General features: G+C 43.2%; 1 protein-coding gene across 1 annotated transcript in view; it reads left to right on the top strand.

The window, feature by feature from the left end:
• Window positions 1–21,238, top strand: part of WDR76 (WD repeat domain 76) — a 96,997-nt gene that overhangs the window by 33,874 nt on the left and 41,885 nt on the right. The window contains 3 exon segments of the mRNA XM_030192886.1: window positions 6,569–6,621; window positions 7,135–7,228; window positions 20,132–20,230. Coding sequence (XP_030048746.1) covers window positions 6,569–6,621; window positions 7,135–7,228; window positions 20,132–20,230 — 246 coding nt within the window.

Below are 21,238 nucleotides of genomic sequence, written 5' to 3'. Positions count from 1 at the left end.
CTCGATGGGCTGGCCCCCTTCTGCTGCCGGGTTAGGGGTATAGGTGGTAGATTGTCGGACCGGGTATAGGTCAGTAATTCTCGCCCTGCGGCTGGAGGGGAGGGTGTTTCGCAGACTCGATTGGGGAAACCGAGTAATTTTCTTCACGACCCTTTGGCTCTTCCTTGAGGTTGCGGGGCCTGTTGACTCGGGCGAGCCTGGTCGGGAAGTGTCTTCAGCGTCCGACTCTGACTCGGAGGCCTCGGCGTTATTCTGGCCCTCCGCCATGCCCGCGAGGTCGCGGTATATGGGGGCGTAGGGAGGGGGCGCAATATCATCTTCGTAAGCCTCCGTCGTAGCAAGTATCGGGGCCTTCGGAGGCACCTTTTCGGGCAAATCCTGAACTTTCCCTCGGGTTTCCTTCAGGGGTCTCGTTCTGGGAAGTGTATTGGTAGCACGGGGCGTGGTCTCTATCTTAGCAGTAGTAGTACTGGGCGTGGTCTCTGTGGCTTCGATGCTAGGGGCGGTCGGCCTTATGGGGGCGGTCCCTGCGGCCTTCGGAACGGCAACGGTTGCCGGGGTTTGGAGAGCGAAGGCATGGGTCTGCAGGGCTTTCAGGGCTTTAAGTTTAGTTTTCCGCCCCTTTCTCTGGTTTACCACCATGAGGGCGGCTTTTTCTACCTTATGTTGGGCCCAGTCCGGCGGGTTCCGGACTACATTCAACCACGCTTCTATATACGGTATGTCCTCTGGACAGCCTGGGTTTCCCTCAACTATAACGATATCCATAACTGCCGCCACCTTCTCATACTCAAATGACCCTTCCGGAGGCCATTCAGCAATCCCTAGTCCAGGCCACATAAATTGACATCGCTGTATCATCCCGGCCCTACTACATTTATCTTGGTCGAACACTTCGCTAAAGTGTTCCGTCATTAAGTCTAAAGGTGTGGATCCACCCCCGCCCATCCTAACCTGAGTGCCAAAGGGTAGGAGACAGACAAAGGGGGAAAAGGATGGTGGAGGAGCAAGGGGTCTCGTTCCACCGGACACAGAAGGATCAACTCTCGGCCTGACCGGAATGCGGTCGCCCGATCCGGAAATGCAAGCCCACTCACACAACTTCCATACGCCACAAGAAACCCTCCCGTTCGGTTCCTTCGCAAAAGCCTAGTGAGTTTCGGGACCTAGTCTGTATTAGTCACTGGCTAAAAGAGGGTGATCATGCCTCTTCTTCGGTCCTTACTGGGCCGGTCACTACGTTGAGTATACTCGCCTGTCCGTCGTCGTCGTTGCAGGCCGCGCCGTCGGTGCGCTTCTCTCCGGAGTCGGAAAGGTGCCTTGCCGGAACCACGCAGCCCCCCTTCCAGTCAGCCGGAATTGATCGGCCCTCCTCCGGGAGATGGACGCTGAAATCAGCGGTGGCCACTCACCACCTTCTCGGGAGGGGGTCGATGACCCGACCCGACTGCAGTGGGGGAGGGGAAAGAATATAATCCGATTTTCCCTTTTGTAGTCACTCCTGGCTGGCTCGCCAAAGAAACAGGCTAAGTGAATCAGGAGACAAAAGGCAAATTGGTTCCAAAGCAATGCAGCTTTATTGCTAGCAATGAACAGCACTGAGTTTTCTCAGGATACTGTGTGTCACAAATCATCTGACACTTACATTTATACTTCCCTGCTGGGCCTGCGCATTAGGCCCCTTATACATCACAGTGGACATGCGCAGTAAACATTTGTAGTTCTTACAGTACACATTTGTAGTTCACAGTACATACACACGTCATAATACTGAAATGATACTGGCAAGGGAAACGAAACTTAGCATCTTCTTCTACACACACACAATGCTCCTTTCTAGCAGAGGAGATAAGGTTCGTTAGGCTCAGAGATGCAGGGTGGGGGTGGCAACACCCTCCAAGGCCATCTATTCATGTGACGCCTACGTGCAAGCTGGTCTTTGTGTGCAAGCCTTGCTACTACTGTTACAAGCTGTATATCTACTGCACCTGCATTCTGTCTTACACTAATAGGCAGCAAGGCAGCGCAAACTGACAAGTTGTGGTTAAGGCACAGTACAAGAGAACTTAAATGTCCAATACATTCAAGTATGGAATATGCCCAAAAAAGGCAGAAGCAGAGGTAGTATGCACAAGGTAAAGTCCATCAGTATGCACAGAGCTTGAGGTTGTTCTGTTGGTCCAGTAGTATCCAGTGTTCAGTGATCCACTCCTACAGTTTGACAAAAGAAAAAACAATTATAACCAGCAACAGAAATTGTGACATAAGCCGTTTAAACAAATAAGTCTGTAACTGCTTCCTAAAGGAGAAATAACTGAAAGACTCATTCAAATCAGGAGGAAGGGAAAACCAAAAGTGTTGTACCTGAAAACACAAAGATGTCTCCAAAATCTGTTTATATCTAACACCAATAAACGAAGGTAATAAAAGGTGGAATTGATCCCTTATTTTCAACATTCCATGAGCAAGAGGAAAAGAAATCAAATTAACAAAATATTCTGGAGCAGAACCATCAAACATTTAAAAAATTAAACAGGCTGCCTTGAACAAAACTCTAGAATGAATAGGAAGCCAATGTAAAGCAAGAGCTGCCGTTAAGCTATCGGATCTTTTAAGGCCATTCCATGCTTCTACCACACTGGACCGTACAGGTCTGCCATCATCTACTATGTTACACTTAGTCATAACTCATGTACAACTGCAAATTAGTGACAATTAGCGAGACACTCCTCTGTGATGCCAGTATTCACAAGTTGAACTTTGAGATTTACACAGGAAGTGTGTTGGGGTTGGAATTGAAGTTGGAGCAAGGGCAGAAGACTAAGCTGGAATGTGGAACTAGAGCAGGGACTGAAATTTAAGTTTGTAATTCCAGGAACAATTCTAACAGGAACAATTGAAAAAAGAACTTGCATCTTTGTCATTTGTTAAGACTGAGTAGGCTGTGTACTGATTATGATGATTTTGAAGCACAAGCCTCTGAAATGATTTGGAAATTTAATAGCAGGGGCAATCCAGATTATTTTATTCGTGAAGGATACAGTAGAGTCAGAATGATAGAGATTCCCTATTATCCACTCGAAGAGAAACGCCTGACATTGTACCCTAAGATTTTCATATCTAGCCAGTACTATACAGAGAATTATTCAGAAACAAGAGTATTTTGGAAGTCCATGAGTGTTTTAAAAATCAAAATCTTGTGGTTGAATATTCTAGAGAAATCAACCTAAAAGATCAGTTGGTACCATCTGCCCTACCAGCTGTTCTCTCGACATCCCAAACTGTTACAAAACTAGGTCATATGAAACGTGGTTCATTTAGCATATGTAGTCACACTGTGATCATTTCAGAGTTTGTACATTCACAAACTAAACATATTTTAAGTTGTATTACAATCAGAGGAGTGTTTTATCTTATGTACTCTGCATAATACAATGTCCTTGCTCAGTAGTCTATGTGGGTAAGACCAAATGTATGATTAAAACTAGAATTAGAGAAATCGCAGATGCCACAGTAGAAATGTTATATTGGCTCCTCTGGTAGAACACTGGAATAGCACGAATCATTTCATTAGTATTTTACAGGTTTTTGTTTTTTGGTTTTTTTTTTTGTTTTGTTTTGAAAGTGTGCAATCAGTGTTGGAGAGGAGGTGACATGGATACACTTCCCTGTGAGGAACAGCAATGGATTTTTCTTCTTAACACAGTATCTCCTTTTGGTCTCAATCTTGAGATGGATTACATATCTTCTTTTTTTGTTATCGCTTACAGCATCACTTGTTTTCCCCCCCCCCTTCTTCCCTTTTCTACTTTTCCCCTTCCTTTGAAGTTACATGTTTTATTTATTTTATTTATTTGTTGCATTTGTATCCCACATTTCCCCACCTATTTGCAGACTCAATGTGGCTTACAATAATACATCCTAACAATCGTCAATCAAGAGTAGATAAAACCATTGGTTATATAAAGAAGAAGTGTAACATAATGGATATAATCAATTCAATAAATCAGAAAACAGACTGATTAAACAATTCGATAAATCAAAAAACAGATTCTCTAGTAAGTAATGATTTATTGACCTCACATTTATTTATCTTTTTTGCGCTCACCTTTCTCCTTTTAGATAAAATACCTTAGACGTTACACCACTCACAGCATACATCATATATATATATTTTTTTGTTACATTTGTACCCCACACTTTCCCACTCATGGCAGGCTCTATGCGGTGGGCAATGGAGGGTTAAGTGACTTGCCCAGAGTCACAAGGAGCTGCCTGTGCCGGGAATCGAACTCAGTTCCTCAGGACCAAAGTCCACCACCCTAACCACTAGGCCACTCCTCCATGTTGGATGCAATCCTTTTTATTTGCAGCATATTCTGGATGCTGTATGTTTGCAATTTTATAAGCCTATAGACTACAACACTTCTTTGATCTTTATATTTTTATATATTCCTATGGTTATTTACCCTCTTTGTCCCTTTGGTGCTTGTGAAAATAATTTTTACATATAACTTTGATGCATTGATTTTTGGAAGTGGCGTCTCCCTTCCTGCACACTGTTCCCCGATTTTACCACCTTTTTATATTATTAAAAGCTGGCGGCAGCAGCGATTCCCATACGCTGCTTTGCCGCTGGCACTGACATCTTCCCTTTACTGCAGCCGCTTCTTTGAGGCAGTAGAGAAGAGGCTGGTGCTGACTGCAGAGCAGCATATGGGAATCGCTGCCACCACTGGCCTTTAAAAAAACATAGAAATAAGGTCAAATCAGGGAACAGGGTGGTGGAAGTAAGGGGGGAGATGCCAGAACTTGGCCCGGAGGGGGGGGGGGGGGGCAGCATCTTAGCATCTTGCCTGCCTTGAGCCGCCCCTGTGGCTGCTTTAAATTTCCATGACTAAATGTTGCAGTTGGGCACTTGCCTGTCAGCATTCTATAACCTTGGCTTGTAAGTGCTGGGCACTCCCCTGACCTGCCCGTGCTTGTCCCACATCCACACCCCCTTGCACTTAACACTAAGGTAAGTGGCACCAATCATCATCATTTATGGTCTACTGCCAGAGACCAGAAAACAGTTTCTGTGCTGTGTACGATAACATGGCTGCAGTGAGCAGAATATAAAAAGCCTTAAAGGGTAGAGTGTAAGAGGATAGGTAATGGGAAGGCAAGTCTGAATAAATGGGCTTTAAGAGCTGCTTTAAAGGTGGTGAATGAGTGCTCAAAACAGATTTGGGAAGGAAGGGAGTTCCAAAGTATGGGGGGCAACATAGCTGAAAGCAGAGGCACGGGGTAACATCTAAGTGGATGACGGAGGGGGAGGGAGAGAAAGCAAACCTGCGTTGGAGGAACAGAATGTGCAATGAGGAGTGTAAGGAATAAGACGCTGTAAATAATCAGGGGCACAAGGGGAAGCCTTTGAAAGTGAGGGTCAGGAGTTTGAAATTAATATGGGAAGAAAGAGGTAGTCAGTGCTGTATTCTAATGTCATTGTTTCTATTCCCCTTAACCAAACTCTCTGGCTCAAGGCGGATCACAGACTTAAAAAGAAGCGGTCAATCATCCCAGAAGTACATTAAAACATTTTAAAACACTTAATGTTTAATACAGATTATTCCCTCAGCAAACAGTAATCAAACATATGTTTCCAAATAACGTCTAAAAGCATAGTGAAAGTTTGCATGCTGAACACAGAAATGTGTACACAAGATTATAGAAAGAGGGGTGAAAACTTTTAGAGCATCTGATCTGAATTCAGACCTTACAACTGGCCAGCCCTGTGAGCTCTTTATCTAAGTCTAATCTGTACCTTTTCTTTTAGCTCTACAAATTTCTTTCTTTTTTAGTCGGCGTTCTTTTCCTTTCTTATTATATTTTTTACTACTTTGATTATATGAAAGGTAGTATCAAACGTATAAACGGCAAGTGACCGACTCACCTGCAAATGCGCAGTACAGACTTCCCTCTCTGTCCCGCCCTCTCGTCAAGACGTCATGACGTCAGAGGGCGGAACAGAGAGGGAAACGGAGTCGGACTGTCAGATGCCACCGCTGCTGCCTGGAAACGAACATCGCGCGAACCAACCTCCCCCCCCCCCCCCGCCGCTCCCTCCCCCTTCCGTGCCGGGCCCCCTGCACTGACCTGACAGCGCCTCTCACCTCTGTGTGGAAGCGCTGCAGGCAGCAGCAGAGCGATCTGGTGAGGTGAGAGGCGCTGTCAGGTCAGTGCAGGGGGCCCGGCACGGAAGGGGGAGGGAGTGGCGACGAGGAGGTTAGCTGGACATGGGGGGAGGGGCAGGGGGGAGAGGGCATGGTTGCTGGACATGGGGTGAGAGCAGGGCAGAGAGGAGGGTTGCTGGACATGGGGGGAGGGGGGAGGCCAAGGGAAAGAGGAGGGTTGCTGGATATGGGGGGGAGGATCGGTGGACAGAGTGAGGCCAGGGGAGAGAGGAGGGCTGCAATACATGCCCGTTTTTACAGGCTTAACGGCTAATAGTAAATAAACTAAACATCTGTCTTTTTAAATGGTTATTCTCCACTCCATTTAATAAATGCTTTATTTTTCACCCAAGACAGCTGCAAGTCTTCGTAGAATCACCACTGACCATCCTCGCAGAATCACAAGGTAACTGCTATGAAAGGTTTTTTTTTTTTTCTATCGACAAGCAAAATTCAGGCACACAAGTGGGTGATCTCCTCAAATGGCACTAGGACAGAAATAGTGAGGCCCTTTCCACATGCAAGAGTGTCCTCATCTCAGTTTAGTTTCTTCTGTGCTGTTGAACAGACAGCTGTCCATATAATTTCTTGTTTGTTGTTCTCTTAATTTATTTCAGTATGCCATTGAAGTTCTTTGTTTGTTTTGTCTGTTCAGGTGCTGGACTTTTTTGTTTCTCTTGAATGTATACTTTTATTTGTGCCATGTATGTTGAGACACCTACACCTGCCTTTGCTGTTGGAACCATAGTTGTGATCTGGAAAACTATGTTCTGCCTAGTCTGTTGATAGCTTATTAAAATTCTCTTGAATATCTCATCTTCACTATCATCTTAGTGACTTTGCGGATGTGGTGCACCATAGCACCCAAATCATGATGAGACTGCTTTCATCTTTCACTTGGCTCCACATGCCTTAATAGGTGGATGCCTCTTACCTGTGCAGAAGACAAAGAGGAGCAGTTCAAGACTTCTTTTTCTTTCTCTGCTTATTTGGAGGTTCCTTTGCAGAAGCTGGTGCTGAGACCCTCTATCAACTCCTTAACCTTGTCTCCAGATAAGGAGTCCCCTATACACGGGGCATCTGCCACTTTTTCCGAAACTTCTCGCTGAAGCTTGCAACCAAGCCAGATGACGTGCAGCAACGGCAGTAACTGCCCCTCTAATGGAAGCGTCATAATTGTCATGGGCAGCTCTAATCATTTGTTTGGAACAATCCTCTAAGTTGTGAAAAGCTAAAATGTTATCTTGTGGTATCACAGATTATAACTTTGCTAGCTCATCTATTATGGTATATAAATATTCAACCCGACGAAATATGTGGACCAACATATGTGCCGATAGCATTGCAGACTGAAAAGACTGCGTGCCATAATGTCCATGCACTTAAGATCTTTTGGGGGTGGATGGTTCTGTATTTTTCGCATTGCAGATTAATCAAGGATGCATGAGAAAGTTGTTTGCCAAACCCCAAAACGACTTCTACCTTGTACTTGTTTTCTAATGACTGCTGAGTGGGTCGAATAGAAAATGGGGTGAGCCATAGCTTCTTATGATGGTCTTGGAGAATTGAAGCAACTGGTAGAGCAACTGTTTCTTTGATAATATTTAATATTTAGGAACTGTACGTTTATCAAAATATTGGTTTGACTGAGAAGGAAGATAGATACCCAAGTGTTAACCAATTTGAGAAGAAATTTAGAATAAGAATTTCTCCAAAGAAATGGGAATGTCCTTCTGAGGTGATTGAGTGGTGGAAGAAGGTTTAGATTGATGTAATAGCTGTTGTCCTAGAAATTGAGGACAACAGATTGCATGAGCAACTGGTGATGACACTAATGTTCAAGGAAGGGATTCCTCTTCTTTAGAATGAGAGGAAGGTAGAGACCAAGAATGTTGTCTGTGTGAATGTTGGCGTTGTTTCTGAGAATCTGAGTGCTTGATTCTGCATTCTGTGTAGGCTGTGGAGGTGGAGGTGATCGAGAAATATAGAATGCCCCAATCTATCCACCCTATCAGATTAACTGTTCACTCGTCCTCTAGATTGTATACTTGTCTTTAGATTGTTCTCTTGTCTTTTAGATTGAAAGCTCTTTGAGCAGGGACTGTCCTTCTATGTTTAAATTGTACAGCGCTGCATAACCCTAGTAGCGCTTTAGAAATGTTAGTAGTAGTGATCCATTTTAGTCTCTTGTTGCTGCAGAAAATGAGTAAGTTAAGTGCAACGTCCAACGGAATTTGAGACATAGACTGGTGTTGATAGAACTACGAGAAGTCGAAGCTGAAGAGGAGAATGATTTCCTGTTAGATCGAGTGGAATGACAGGAACTGGAGGGCATTGTGGAGGAGTAACGACACTGATGAGACCTGCCGTGTTGATGCCAAGAATGGTGTGACGTTTACTATGACGCCAAGAAATTGAAGAAGTCAACAAAGAACTTGATCTTACGCCGACGCTTTGGGGCAGAGAATAGCTGCGGGGTGTGTCAGGATGGGGAAACATTGTTATTATACTGGCTTTGGATTCTCTGATTTGAGATGTGTATGCCAACCCAGAGAGTCAGGAGGTTGACCTGGGTGGCCACTGTTTTAAAACTTACTGCCTTTGCAGATGGTCTGTTTATCTCTCAAACCCCTATAATTCCTTGGCTGCCAGTGCTGGAGAGCTTTTCTGAATATAGTGGTTTTTGCTGATTTTAAGCCGAATTTCCGGAAATTGGAGGGCACTATACTCTGATGACACAGGTGACTTTGGAGGAATATTTTCCCCTTCGGTGGGCAACAGGTGCATTTTGTTATCGTGGTGCACAGTTGGGGATTGGTTCCAGGGGACCTTTATTCTGTGAATAGCTCTAAATTTTTGGAGGAGATGTCAACTGGAAGTTTTGGCACCATCTGCCTTTTGTCCTGATGGGTAGGATACATTTAATTAAGATGGTCTTGTTCCCTAAATAGCTATATCTGCTCCCAAACCCTCCCTTTGCAACTTATTGAAAAAGGACTGTCTCTGTTTGAATAGGCTGTTACCAGATTCTGCTGGGAGGAAAAGAAATTCGACTTCCTTGGTCGATGGGTAACTGTGTTACAGGAGGTCTTGGTCTACCCCGCATCAGGCTCTACAACCTGGTCTGCCTTTTCCATCATCTCTTTGACTGATTCACTGGAGGCCAGGAGTATATTCCCATCTCTTACGAGAGAGCTTTATTTTCGCCTTATTTCTCTCCCTAATACATGCGCCATTGGGGCCAAAGTGTGGTTCTTCACCCTTACGAGATGCTTGGAAATTTCTAACTGGCTTGATAATTACTACTACTACTTTATCATTTCTATAACGCTACTAGACATACATCAGTGCTGTACGTTTGAATATGAAGAGATAGTCTCTGCTTGAGAGAGTCTTACAATCTAATTAAGACAAACAGGACAAATAAGGAATAAAGGAATTTCTAACAGTGGCGTACCGAGGGCAGGGCGGTCCGCCTCAGGTGCATGCTGCTGGAGGGGTGCAGAGAATAGCCGCGTTCCCTGCTCCCTCTGCCCCGGGACAGGTTACTTCCAGGGAACCAGCGGAGAACAGACAGCCGTGCAATTGCTCCCAGCAGGCTCAGTTTTTCACCCTTATACTGGTATTTCTTAGTTGCTTGTTTGCCATTGTTCATCAAATACTTGGTGTAGATTATCAGATGTTCTAATGTGTCTCTTACCACAACTGGAAGGAGAGCCAGACCTGACTGATGGTTTTAATGGTCTGAGCACCATAGGCTACAAGTGAAAGATCACAAGGGGCTATTCGTAAGCCAGCTGGATCTCCTAAGGAAGTTGCGAGCCATGAGGCTGTCAGTTGGACCTTTGCACTAAAATCCCTTTTGTACCTGAATCAGAAGAGTATATCTCTGTCCTTTAGGCTTAAGTTTACCAAGGAAGTATCGATGCTTCCTTATGGAAATCCTGATGGGAACTTGGTCGTTCTGTGGTGATATATTGCTTAAATCAGAATTAAGACCCTCCATTAACTTTGGATGTTCTTGGAAACCAGGAGCCAGTAAACAGAAGGCAGTAGTAGAAAGTCAATTGCTTTGTTCAACTACAGAAGTTCCACTCAAGCTCCCAAATCCTCTTAGTGTACAGTGAACACCATTAACTCATTGTTTCATGTAGCTTTCTTGTAAAGAACAGCTTACTTATTATATGGTGCATTTTATAAATGTATTTTATACAGTTTGTTTTTTTTGTAAAAGTACAGTAAATACAGGTTTTTAGTGTAACAGTACTCGTAGCTCTATGAATATCTTCATCCTCATGGGAACATGCCTTCATTTGTACTTGTGCTACGCTGTGTATGGCTGCGAATAAGCGAAAATGCCTGTGGATAGTGAAAATAGGTTACACGTTATTTTCTGTGAATAAGCGAATCCACAAATAGTAATTGCACAGATAGCGAGAATGCACTGTATATACAAAGCAATGGTTAATTCACAGAGCAATATAGAGAGATGGCAAACGGTAGTAAAGATTTCTAGGACATTTTCTAAGAATTCCTAATATAAATACTTAAGCCTAATGAAAGCAAGTACGATGAGTCTGCTGCTAGAGATCACAGTAGCCGTTTTAAGGAGCCAGCCTCCACAGGCAGGAGCAGATGGGCATTGCTTCTGCCCCTTGAACCCCACTGGACTACCAGAACATATCAAGATAAGCCCACAGGGACTCATGGTGGGCCTGGTTGGCTATTCTAACCCTTGGGGTGTGGGGGGGGGGGGGGGGGGGGGGGGAAGGGGGAAGTGAATCTTCTGGGAGGTGGGAAGAAAGCAGGGCAATAGCAACACATGTGGCCAGGATCCTGGAAGTTAACCAGGCACCGGTCCGATATTCAGATTGGTGTCTGGTTAACTTCCTGCATAAAGTTAGGATAGCCTTTTTTTTTTTTCTGTCCTAACTCTATGCGGGTTGCTCAGCCTGTTAGCGAACTGAAAATAGCTGCTAACTGCGAAGCTTCTGCTCGCCCTAACTCTGCCCAGACCACCTTACTAAACTAATGGCGTGGTTATTTAAGGGGATATTCAGCAGCACTGTCTGGTTATGTGCCACTGAATATCCCTGGATAGCCAACACCAGTATTCAAATGACATCTCATCATGTTGGCTACCCCTGAATGTAGTTATAGTCAAACATATGTATGAAGCGTTTGATTGTCTGCCACAAGTTATGGATTTTTTTAAAATATCTTTATTGAACAAGTATTAGTAGGTGGTGCAGGATTTTGAACCCTTACTTCACTTGTTGTTTCAGCCCTTGTTGTAACTACTAGGTTTCTACTTCAAGGTTAGATTTCTTTGTAAATGCACCACTAACTGAAAAGGTTTGACTTGTGCCATTGCCAACTTAAAGCTGCTGGCATTGTTTATATGAGAGGCTTCAATTAAGAAGTGCCTCTTGTTTCTATAGACAAAAGCCAAAACGAGTACATTAGGTGGAGGCAACTCCACGAACGATCCATGCGGTTACAAAGAAAGGAACATCGGGAGCACCACTGCCTGAAGCCAACCAGTGCAACCAGAGCAGTCCCTGGATGAATTGTGAGAGACAGTCATGCTGCCATATTGACTAGCCATACTGCTTGCCCTTCCTCTATTAGTAAATGGGGAAAAAATTAATTCCGTATGGAGGCAAGCATGAGTTACTGCAGGGAATGCATTTCATGGTTTGCTGTAATGTAATATGATACACATGTGCCTGTTATTTGGTCAACAATTTTTATTCACATGAACATAGAAATTTACATCCTGAGTAAGAAACAATGAGTTGTTCAGTTTTATAAACATATATCCAACTTCTTCCCCCCCCCCCCCCCACCACCTTTCACCACTAATATTAGGGTACAATGATTAAAATGAACAAAGTGAAAAACATCAGCACTGACAATAACAGATGATAGTACCCAAGTTACCAAAAGTATTATAAGAACAACCCTCCCCCTTTTTCCTTGTCTCCCATCCCTCCCTGAACATCCTGGTCCAAAATAGCCCCCTCCCCCCACCCCCTACTATGAAAAGCTCAAAAGCGCCATCGAGGGTCTGTGCTCTTATGACCCCCTCCTTGTATCGAGATGTGGTCTGTTAATCTGGGATCTCCCCCCCCCTCCCCCAAAACCCCTAACAAGCACACTCCACACAGTCCTCAGTGGTCAAAGTAAAATGCTTCATCTAATGGCCATAGGGATTGGGCCTGTTTCTTATGCAATAAAAGTAATGAGGGAGCAATAAATGCAGTTTCCTAAATCAAAGGGTGCTGTGGATTGAGTGTCTGCAGGAACTAATCTCCTATGTGACGCAGCAAACAAGCCTGATTAATATAGTTTCACATTTGGCAGCCCCAAGCCTCCCTGACTCCATCCTCCTACCAAGAGGGAAAACCGACTCTTTGGTTTCTTAGAGGCCCAGCAAAACCAGGATAGTAAACGATTAAGGATCTTCAAGTCCTTCTGTAGTAATTGTAAAGGTAATGTTTGCAGAAGGTAAAGCCATATCAGAATCCAGAGGATGTACTAGGTGAACCAAAAGATCATCTGTGTAAGGCCGTCATCTTAAAAACAGACCAGTATCCTATCATCCGCCCTTTGAATGGCCGGATTAGTCATAGTGTCCCTGAGCAGCAGATCCAGTGTCAATACGAAAAGAAGGGGCCTTAAAGGGCACCCTGCCTCAATCCTCGTAAAATAGAAAACTCCAATGACCCATGTCGTTTCACCATTAACCGGGCTTAGGCGCCGATTACAATGTCCTAACAGTTGATAGCAACCTGAAGACCAAACCTGTCCAGTTGCATAAAAAAAATCCCCAGTGGACCCAGTCAAAAGCTTTCTTGCCGTCTGCATATATAAATGGGTTGAAACCCATTAATCCAGTTCTTTTTCGAGTGACACCATCATATACATTGAACAGTATTGGCGATCCCCTGTGGTACCCTCCACTGCGAGGTCCATGAGACTGTTTAGTGGGACATCTTTACAATATAGGATCTCGTCTTTAGAAAGCCACTGAACCATGTTGTGACTGCACGTTGATTCCTATGTTGTCATACAGTGATCATTAGTGTGGTGTGGTCTACTAAGTCGAACACACTTGACATTGTCAAGTTTTAGTATCAGGGTGGTTATGACCATCTTGGTGTTTGTGTTGTGGTCTGAAACCTGATAGGATTATGAAGAATTGAATTTTGTCAAGTATTCCGTTAGTTGCTGTGTTACTAAACCTTCCATCCATTTTGGTCAGTAGTGGCATTGAGGCTACTGTCTATGTGATATTGATGATCTTGCTGTAGTGTTTTTGGGGGTAGGTGTGAGTACTAGGTCGTCTTTGTCAGTTGGAGATTGACCCCTTTCAAACATGTATGTGATGTGTTTGGTGAGGTACTCGATGAACCACTCTGGTGGGGTTTTCATCATGTAGTTGAGGCATTTTTCAAGTAGGCAGTATTCATGCGCATATTTTGTCAATAGTGTCTTGACTGTGTCTAGTTGGGGTGGTTTGAACGTGGTCTATTTCTGTCTGCTGCAGGTGGTTGTTCTGTTTTCTGTGCTTGTAGGTAGTCTGTGATGTTTATTTGTGGTTTTGCAAGGTTTGATCTTGTGTTTGTTATTTTGTTTTTGAAGTATTGTGCAAGCTCATCTGTAGTTGGTGGTGGGTTAGTTTTTGCCAATATGTCCTGGGTTTTCCAGTAGTTCATGAGTTTGAATGTTTTTTCCGTATTGGTCTGGTCGAGGTTCGTATATGTACCGTAGTGTTCTGCTTTCGCTTTCTTTTTGCTGTTTGTGTACGTTCTTATGGCTTTTCTCCAAATGGTTTTGTTTGCGTCTGTTTGTTTTTGGCCCATGCTCTTTCGAGTTGCCTACAGAATTCCTTCATGTGTAGTAGTTGTCATTAAACCAGGGACATGGTTGTTTTGTGATTTTTTGTTTTTGTATTGAGTGGTACTATTTTGTTTAGTGAGTTTTCACTTGTTTCGTCCCAGTTTCTTATGAAGTGTTTATCCTCGGGTGGTATGTCATTGAGTTCATTTTTTGTTTTTGTTCAGAATGTGTGATTTGTCTGCTTTTTTCCTCTGGTTGTGAATGTGTTGGGTTCTTGGCTCTCTTTGCTTGCCACTTTATTTCCATTGTAGAGTGAAAGTGAGCTTGCTGTGGTCTGACCATGGTACCCCTTCCCATGCGTGATTTGTTAATGTGGTTGTTACTCGTTGAGATCTGTAGGCTAGTATGTCTAATTGGTGTCCTTTTGTGTTCTATGAGACTCCTTGTGCTGTTGTGAAGTTTCGTAGGTTTATGAAGTTCATTAGTGTTCTGATGTTTGTGTTGTTTTGTTTTTCTAGGTGCAGGTTTATGTCACCTATTAATAGGACATTTGAGTGATTGGTGCAGATGTTTGATAGATTGTCCTTCAAAGAATGGGAAAAAGGACCTAAATGAAGAAAATAAGAAGCAGCAACAAAGAACTGGCAAATCAGATGCAAAGCATTAATAAAGAAGACTAAAAGAGAATATGAAGAGAAACTTGCCGCAGAGGCTAAAACTCACAGTAACAGCTTTTTCAGGTACATCAGATACAGAATCCTACAAGGGAATCTGTGGGACCGTTAGATCACGAAGGAGCAAAAGGGGTGCTCAGGGGAGGACAAATGCCATAGCGGAGAAGAAACTAAATGAATTCTTTGCTTCTGTCTTTACGGAAGAAGATTGTACAGAGATCTGCCTGTACCGGAAATGGTTTTCAGGGGTGATGATGAGGAGGAACTGAAAGAAATCTCAGTGAACCTGGAAGATGTACTGAGCCAAATTGACTAATTAAAGAGTACTAAATCACCTGGACCGGATGGCAGACATCCAGGGGTACTCAAAGAACTCAAGCATGAAATTGCTGATCTGCTGTTCGTAATATGTGTAACCAGTTATTAAAATCGTCCATAGTACCTGAAGATTGGAGGGTGGCCAATGTGACACTGATTTTTTAAAAGTGTTCTAGGGGTGATCCTGGAAATTATTTTATTTATTTATTTGTTGCATTTGAACCCCACATTTTCCCACCTATTTGCAGGCTCAATGTGGCTTACATAGTACCGTCAAAGGCGGGTAAATTATAGACCGGTAAGCTTGACGTTGGTGCCAGGCAAAATAGTGGAAACTATTAATTACAGAACACGTAGACAAACATGATTTAATTGGACAGAGTCAGCATGGGCTCAGCCAAAGGAAGTCTTGTCTCTTTAATTTGCATCATTTCTTTGAAGGCGTGAATAAAAATGTGGATAAAGGTGAGCCCAGTTGATGTAGTGTATCTAGATTTTTAGAAAGCTTTTGATAAAGTTCATCATGAGAGACTCCTGAGAGAATTAGAGTCATGGGATAGGAGGCAAGGTTCTGGTGTGGATTAAGAATTGGTTATTGGACAGAAAACAGAAGGTAGGATTAAATGGTCATTTCACTCAATGGGGAGGGTGAACAGTGAGGTGCTGCAGGGATCTGTACTGGGACCAGTACTATTTAACATATTTATAAATGATATGGAAATCGGAAACAACAAGTGAAGGTGATTCAGATTTGCAGATGATACAAAACTATTCAAGGTTGTTAAAACATGTGCGGACTGTGAAATATTGCAGGAAGACCGAAGACCTTAGGGAATTAGAAGACTGGGCGTCCAAATGGCAGATGAAATTTAATGTGGACAAATGCAAGGTGATGCACATTGGAAAGAACAATCCAAATCAGTTACCTCATGCTAGGGTCCACCGTGGGAGGGTCAGCGCTCAAGAAAAAGATCTGGGTGTCAGTCGCAGATAGTATGCTGAAATCTTCTGCTTCAGTGTGTGGCGGCAGCGGCCAAAAAGGCAAACAGGATGCTAGGAATTATTAGGAAGGGATGGTGTGTAAGACCGAAAATACTATATGCCTTTTTGTATTGCTCCATGGTGCATCCACACCTTGAGCATTGCATTCAGTTCTGGTCACCGTATCTCAAAAAAGATATAACGGAATTAGAAAAGGTTCAAAGAAGAGCGACAAAAATGATAAAGGGGATGGGATGACTTCCATATGAGAAAAGGCCAAAGCAACCTAGGGCTATTCAGCTTGGAGAATGAGACAGCTAAGGGGGAGATATGATACAGGTCTATAAAATGAGTGGAGTGGAACGGTTAGACATGACTCAAAAAGAGTAGCCATACGGGGTCAAACCAGTGGTCCATCTAGCACAGTATGCTGTTCCCAACAGTGGTGACAAGTACCTGGCAGAAACTCAAATAGTAGCAAGATTCCATGCTACCAATCCCAGGGTAAGCAGTTGGGTTCCCCATATCTGTGGGCACACAATGAAGCTACTAAGTAGTAAATGTAAAACAAACTGGAGAAAATATTTCTTCACTCAACGTGTAATTAAACTCTGGAATTTGTTGCCAGAGAATATGGTAAAAGTAGTTAGCCTAGCAGGGTTTAAAAAAGGTTTGGATAATTTCCATTATTAATATGGACTTGGGGAAAATCCACTGCTTATTTCTAGGATATCACAAGACTACTAACAGAGTGTGTTTAACGAGTTGGCTATATAGTTCTAAGTGAGGTAGAGTCTCGTATAACTACCACGGCTATTTTCATTTCACTCTAAGGTGAATCACATGCTCGTGTTTTTATACTAATCATCGACTCACCCCCGTCCTCCTTCAATCCTTCAATCTGTATTTCATTTAATCATAGCCATACTTATAACTATGCACACAGCACTTATCTTATGCAACTGGTGTACTCTTACACCCCGACAGGTCCCCGTTTTGTAACACTTTATCAAGGGGGAGTACCACCGCATCAAGTTTCTTACTGCAGCGTCCGTGTGTGCATAAGATAGTGCTGTGTACATAGTTACGTGGTGGGAAATAAGTATTTGATCCCTTGCTGATTTTGTAAGTTTGCCCACTGACAAAGACATGAGCAGCCCATAATTGAAGGGTAGGTTATTGGTAACAGTGAGAGATAGCACATCACAAATTAAATCCGGGAAAATCACATGTGGAAAGTATATGAATTTATTTGCATTCTGCAGAGGGAAATAAGTATTTGATCCCCCACCAACCAGTAAGAGATCTGGCCCCTATAGACAGGTAGATGCTCCAAATCAACTCGTTACCTGCATGACAGACAGCTGTCGGCAATGGTCACCTGTATGAAAGACACCTGTCCACAGACTCAGTGAATCAGTCAGACTCTAACCTCTACAAAATGGCCAAGAGCAAGGAGCTGTCTAAGGATGTCAGGGACAAGATCATACACCCTGCACAAGGCTGGAATGGGCTACAAAACCATCAGTAAGACGCTGGGCGAGAAGGAGACAACTGTTGGTGCCATAGTAAGAAAATGGAAGAAGTACAAAATGACTGTCAATCGACAAAGATCTGGGGCTCCACGCAAAATCTCACCTCGTGGGGTATCCTTGATCATGAGGAAGGTTAGAAATCAGCCTACAACTACAAGGGGGGAACTTGTCAATGATCTCAAGGCAGCTGGGACCACTGTCACCACGAAAACCATTGGTAACACATTACGACATAAACGGATTGCAATCCTGCAGTGCCCGCAAGGTCCCCCTGCTCCGGAAGGCACATGTGACGGCCCGTCTGAAGTTTGCCAGTGAACACCTGGATGATGCCGAGAGTGATTGGGAGAAGGTGCTGTGGTCAGATGAGACAAAAATTGAGCTCTTTGGCATGAACTCAACTCGCCGTGTTTGGAGGAAGAGAAATGCTGCCTATGACCCAAAGAACACCGTCCCCACTGTCAAGCATGGAGGTGGAAATGTTATGATTTGGGGGTGTTTCTCTGCTAAGGGCACAGGACTACTTCACCGCATCAATGGGAGAATGGATGGGGCCATGTACCGTACAATTCTGAGTGACAACCTCCTTCCCTCCGCCAGGGCCTTAAAAATGGGTCGTGGCTGGGTCTTCCAGCACGACAATGACCCAAAAACATACAGCCAAGGCAACAAGGAGTGGCTCAGGAAGAAGCACATTAGGGTCATGGAGTGGCCTAGCCAGTCACCAGACCTTAATCCCATTGAAAACTTATGGAGGGAGCTGAAGCTGCGAGTTGCCAAGCGACAGCCCAGAACTCTTAATGATTTAGAGATGATCTGCAAAGAGGAGTGGACCAAATTCCTCCTGACATGTGTGCAAACCTCATCATCAACTACAGAAGACGTCTGACCGCTGTGCTTGCCAACAAGGGTTTGCACCAAGTATTAGGTCTTGTTTGCCAGAGGAATTAAATACTTATTTCCCTCTGCAGAATGCAAATAAATTCATATACTTTCCACAATGTGATTTTCCGGATTTAATTTGTGATGTGCTATCTCTCACTGTTACCAATAACCTACCCTTCAATTATGGGCTGCTCATGTCTTTGTCAGTGGGCAAACTTACAAAATCAGCAAGGGATCAAATACTTATTTCCCCCACTGTATAAGTATGGCTATGATTAAATGAAATACAGATTGAAGGATTTATGCATTTTAGGAGATGGTTAGTGTTAGTTATATGAGACTCTACCTCACTTAGAACTATATAGCCAACTCATTAAACACACTCTCTGTTAGTAGTCTTGTGATTTGAATACTGAGTGAGGCCGTGAACAGTTGGACAGTATTTCTAGGATAAGCAGCATAAAACCTGTTTTGCTGTTCTGGGATCTTGTCAGGTACTTGTGACCTGGATTGGTTACTGTTAGAGGGTTCATCAAGCCCAGTATTCTATTTCTGTCTGTCCCAGTATGGCAACACTTATGTTCTTATCAGAAATTAAGATTTTGAGAATTTTTTTTGATGATACCTTGTCCTTTACATAACCTACTCATTAAAAAAAAAATTTCTCCTTATGAGAAAGTTGTCATATTCCCAAATTTTTCAGGGAAAATTGCTTTCAGTTACTGGTTCAGGCTCTTTTTATTCTCTCAAATTGATTATTGTAATATTACTTTTGCTGGCTGTCCCAAATTTGTTTTAAAAAATACTGTAGCTTTATTTATTTATTTTTTCTCTCTATTTAATTTGTTTACATTGGTTCCTTGCTGAGGCTAGAATCCTGTTCAAATTTTAATGTATTTTATTTAAAATTCAATAACATCAAGCCCCATTATATATGTATAAATAATTTTGTATTTCTCAGACAAATGGCATTATCTCTGTAATATGTATTTTAATTTCCCAAATCTCAGGGGGTAAGAAATCTATACGATTATTAGTTTCTTCTTTTGCTTATCAAGCAGCAAATTATGGAAATAATTACCTATCCAACATAGACATTTCTAATTATAGATTATTAGGAAATGACTGAAAACCTTTATATTTCAAAAATGTCTAAAAATGTAGCTAGGTTTAGGAGTGGCCTAGTGGTTAGGGTGGTGGACTCTGGTCCTGGGGAACTGAGTTCGATTCCCACTTCAGGCACAGGCAGCTCCTTGTGACTCTGGGCAAGTCACTTAACCCTCCATTGCCTGCCGCATTGAGCCTGCCATGAGTGGGAAAGCGCGGGGTACAAATGTAATAAAAATAAAAATAAATAAAATCAGACTTGCAATATATTATTATTATTATTAACATTTGTACAGTGCTACCAGACGCACGCAGCTCTGAACACCTGACATAGAGAGAGACAGTCCCTGCCCAAAGAGCTTACAATTAAAAATAACACAGACAAGACAATTAAGGGCGAGGGAAGTACTGGGTGAGAAGGAACAATGGGGAGGCAATTGAGTAGTAGTAGCTAGGAGCCAAAAGCAGTGGTGAAAAGGTGGGTCTTCATGATCCGCGTCGAACCTTCTTAGGTATATGCAGAGTAGAAGAACTAATGCTGTGCTGTGTTTTATGTGCATCTTTTCTTAAGTCCATGAAGCCACCAGGACCTCTGCAAATGATACCTTCAAACCATGAAGAAGAGAATATGACACAGGAATTTCTTTGCACCTGGAGAGCAGCGAGCCAGGTAACACTGAGCTGCATTGCTCCAATGCATTAAAGGATGTGGGATGGGTTTGGTATGGCTGCTTCCATTCCCTTCATATCTTCTGTCTTGCGGTGTGCCTATCTGTTTTACTGTGTGCAGTTCCGGTCACTACATCTCAGAGAATATATAGTGGAATTAGAAATGGTACAGAGAGGGGTGACGAAAATGATAAAGGGGATGGGACAACTTCCTTATGAGGAAAAGCTGAAGCAACTAGGGCTCTTCAGCTTGAAGAAAAGACTGCTAAGGGGGAGATATGATAGAGGTCTATAAAATGATGAGTGGAGTGGAACGTGTAGACATGAATTGCTTGTTTACTCTTTCCAAAAATACTAGGACAAGAGGACACACATAGAAACTACAAAGTAGTAAATTTAAAACGAATCTGAGAAAATATTTCTTCACTCAACATGTAATTAAACTCTGGAATTCGTTGCCAGAGAATAAAAGCAGTTAGCTTAGCAGGGTTTAAAAAAGGTTTAGTTAGCTTCCTAAAAGAAAAGTCCATAAGCCATTATTTAAAAAAAAAAAAAAAAAGTAACATAGTAGATGACGGCAGAAAAAGACCTGCACGGTCCATCCAGTCTGCCCAACAAGATAAACCCATATGTGCTACTTTTTGTGTATATACCTTACCTTGATTTGTATCTGTCATTTTCAGGACACAGACCGTAGAAGTCTTGCCCAGAACTAGCCCCATTTTCAGGACACAGACCGTAGAAGTCTTGCCCAGAACTAGCCCCGCCTCGCACCACCGGCTCTGGCACAGACCGTATAAGTCTGCCCCGCCCCCCACCACTGGCTCTGCTTCCCAATCTCAGCTAAGCTTCTGAGGATCCATTCCTTCTGAGGAGGATTCCTTTATGTTTATCCCACGCATGTTTGAATTCCGTTACCGTTTTCCTCTCCACCACCTCCCGCGGGAGGGCATTCCAAGCATCCACTACTCTCTTCGTGAAAAAATACTTCCTGACATATTTTTGAGTC

Source organism: Microcaecilia unicolor, chromosome 1 (genome assembly GCF_901765095.1).
Source record: "Microcaecilia unicolor chromosome 1, aMicUni1.1, whole genome shotgun sequence".
Classification (NCBI taxonomy): domain Eukaryota; kingdom Metazoa; phylum Chordata; class Amphibia; order Gymnophiona; family Siphonopidae; genus Microcaecilia; species Microcaecilia unicolor.
This window is presented reverse-complemented; position numbering and strand designations above follow the sequence as displayed.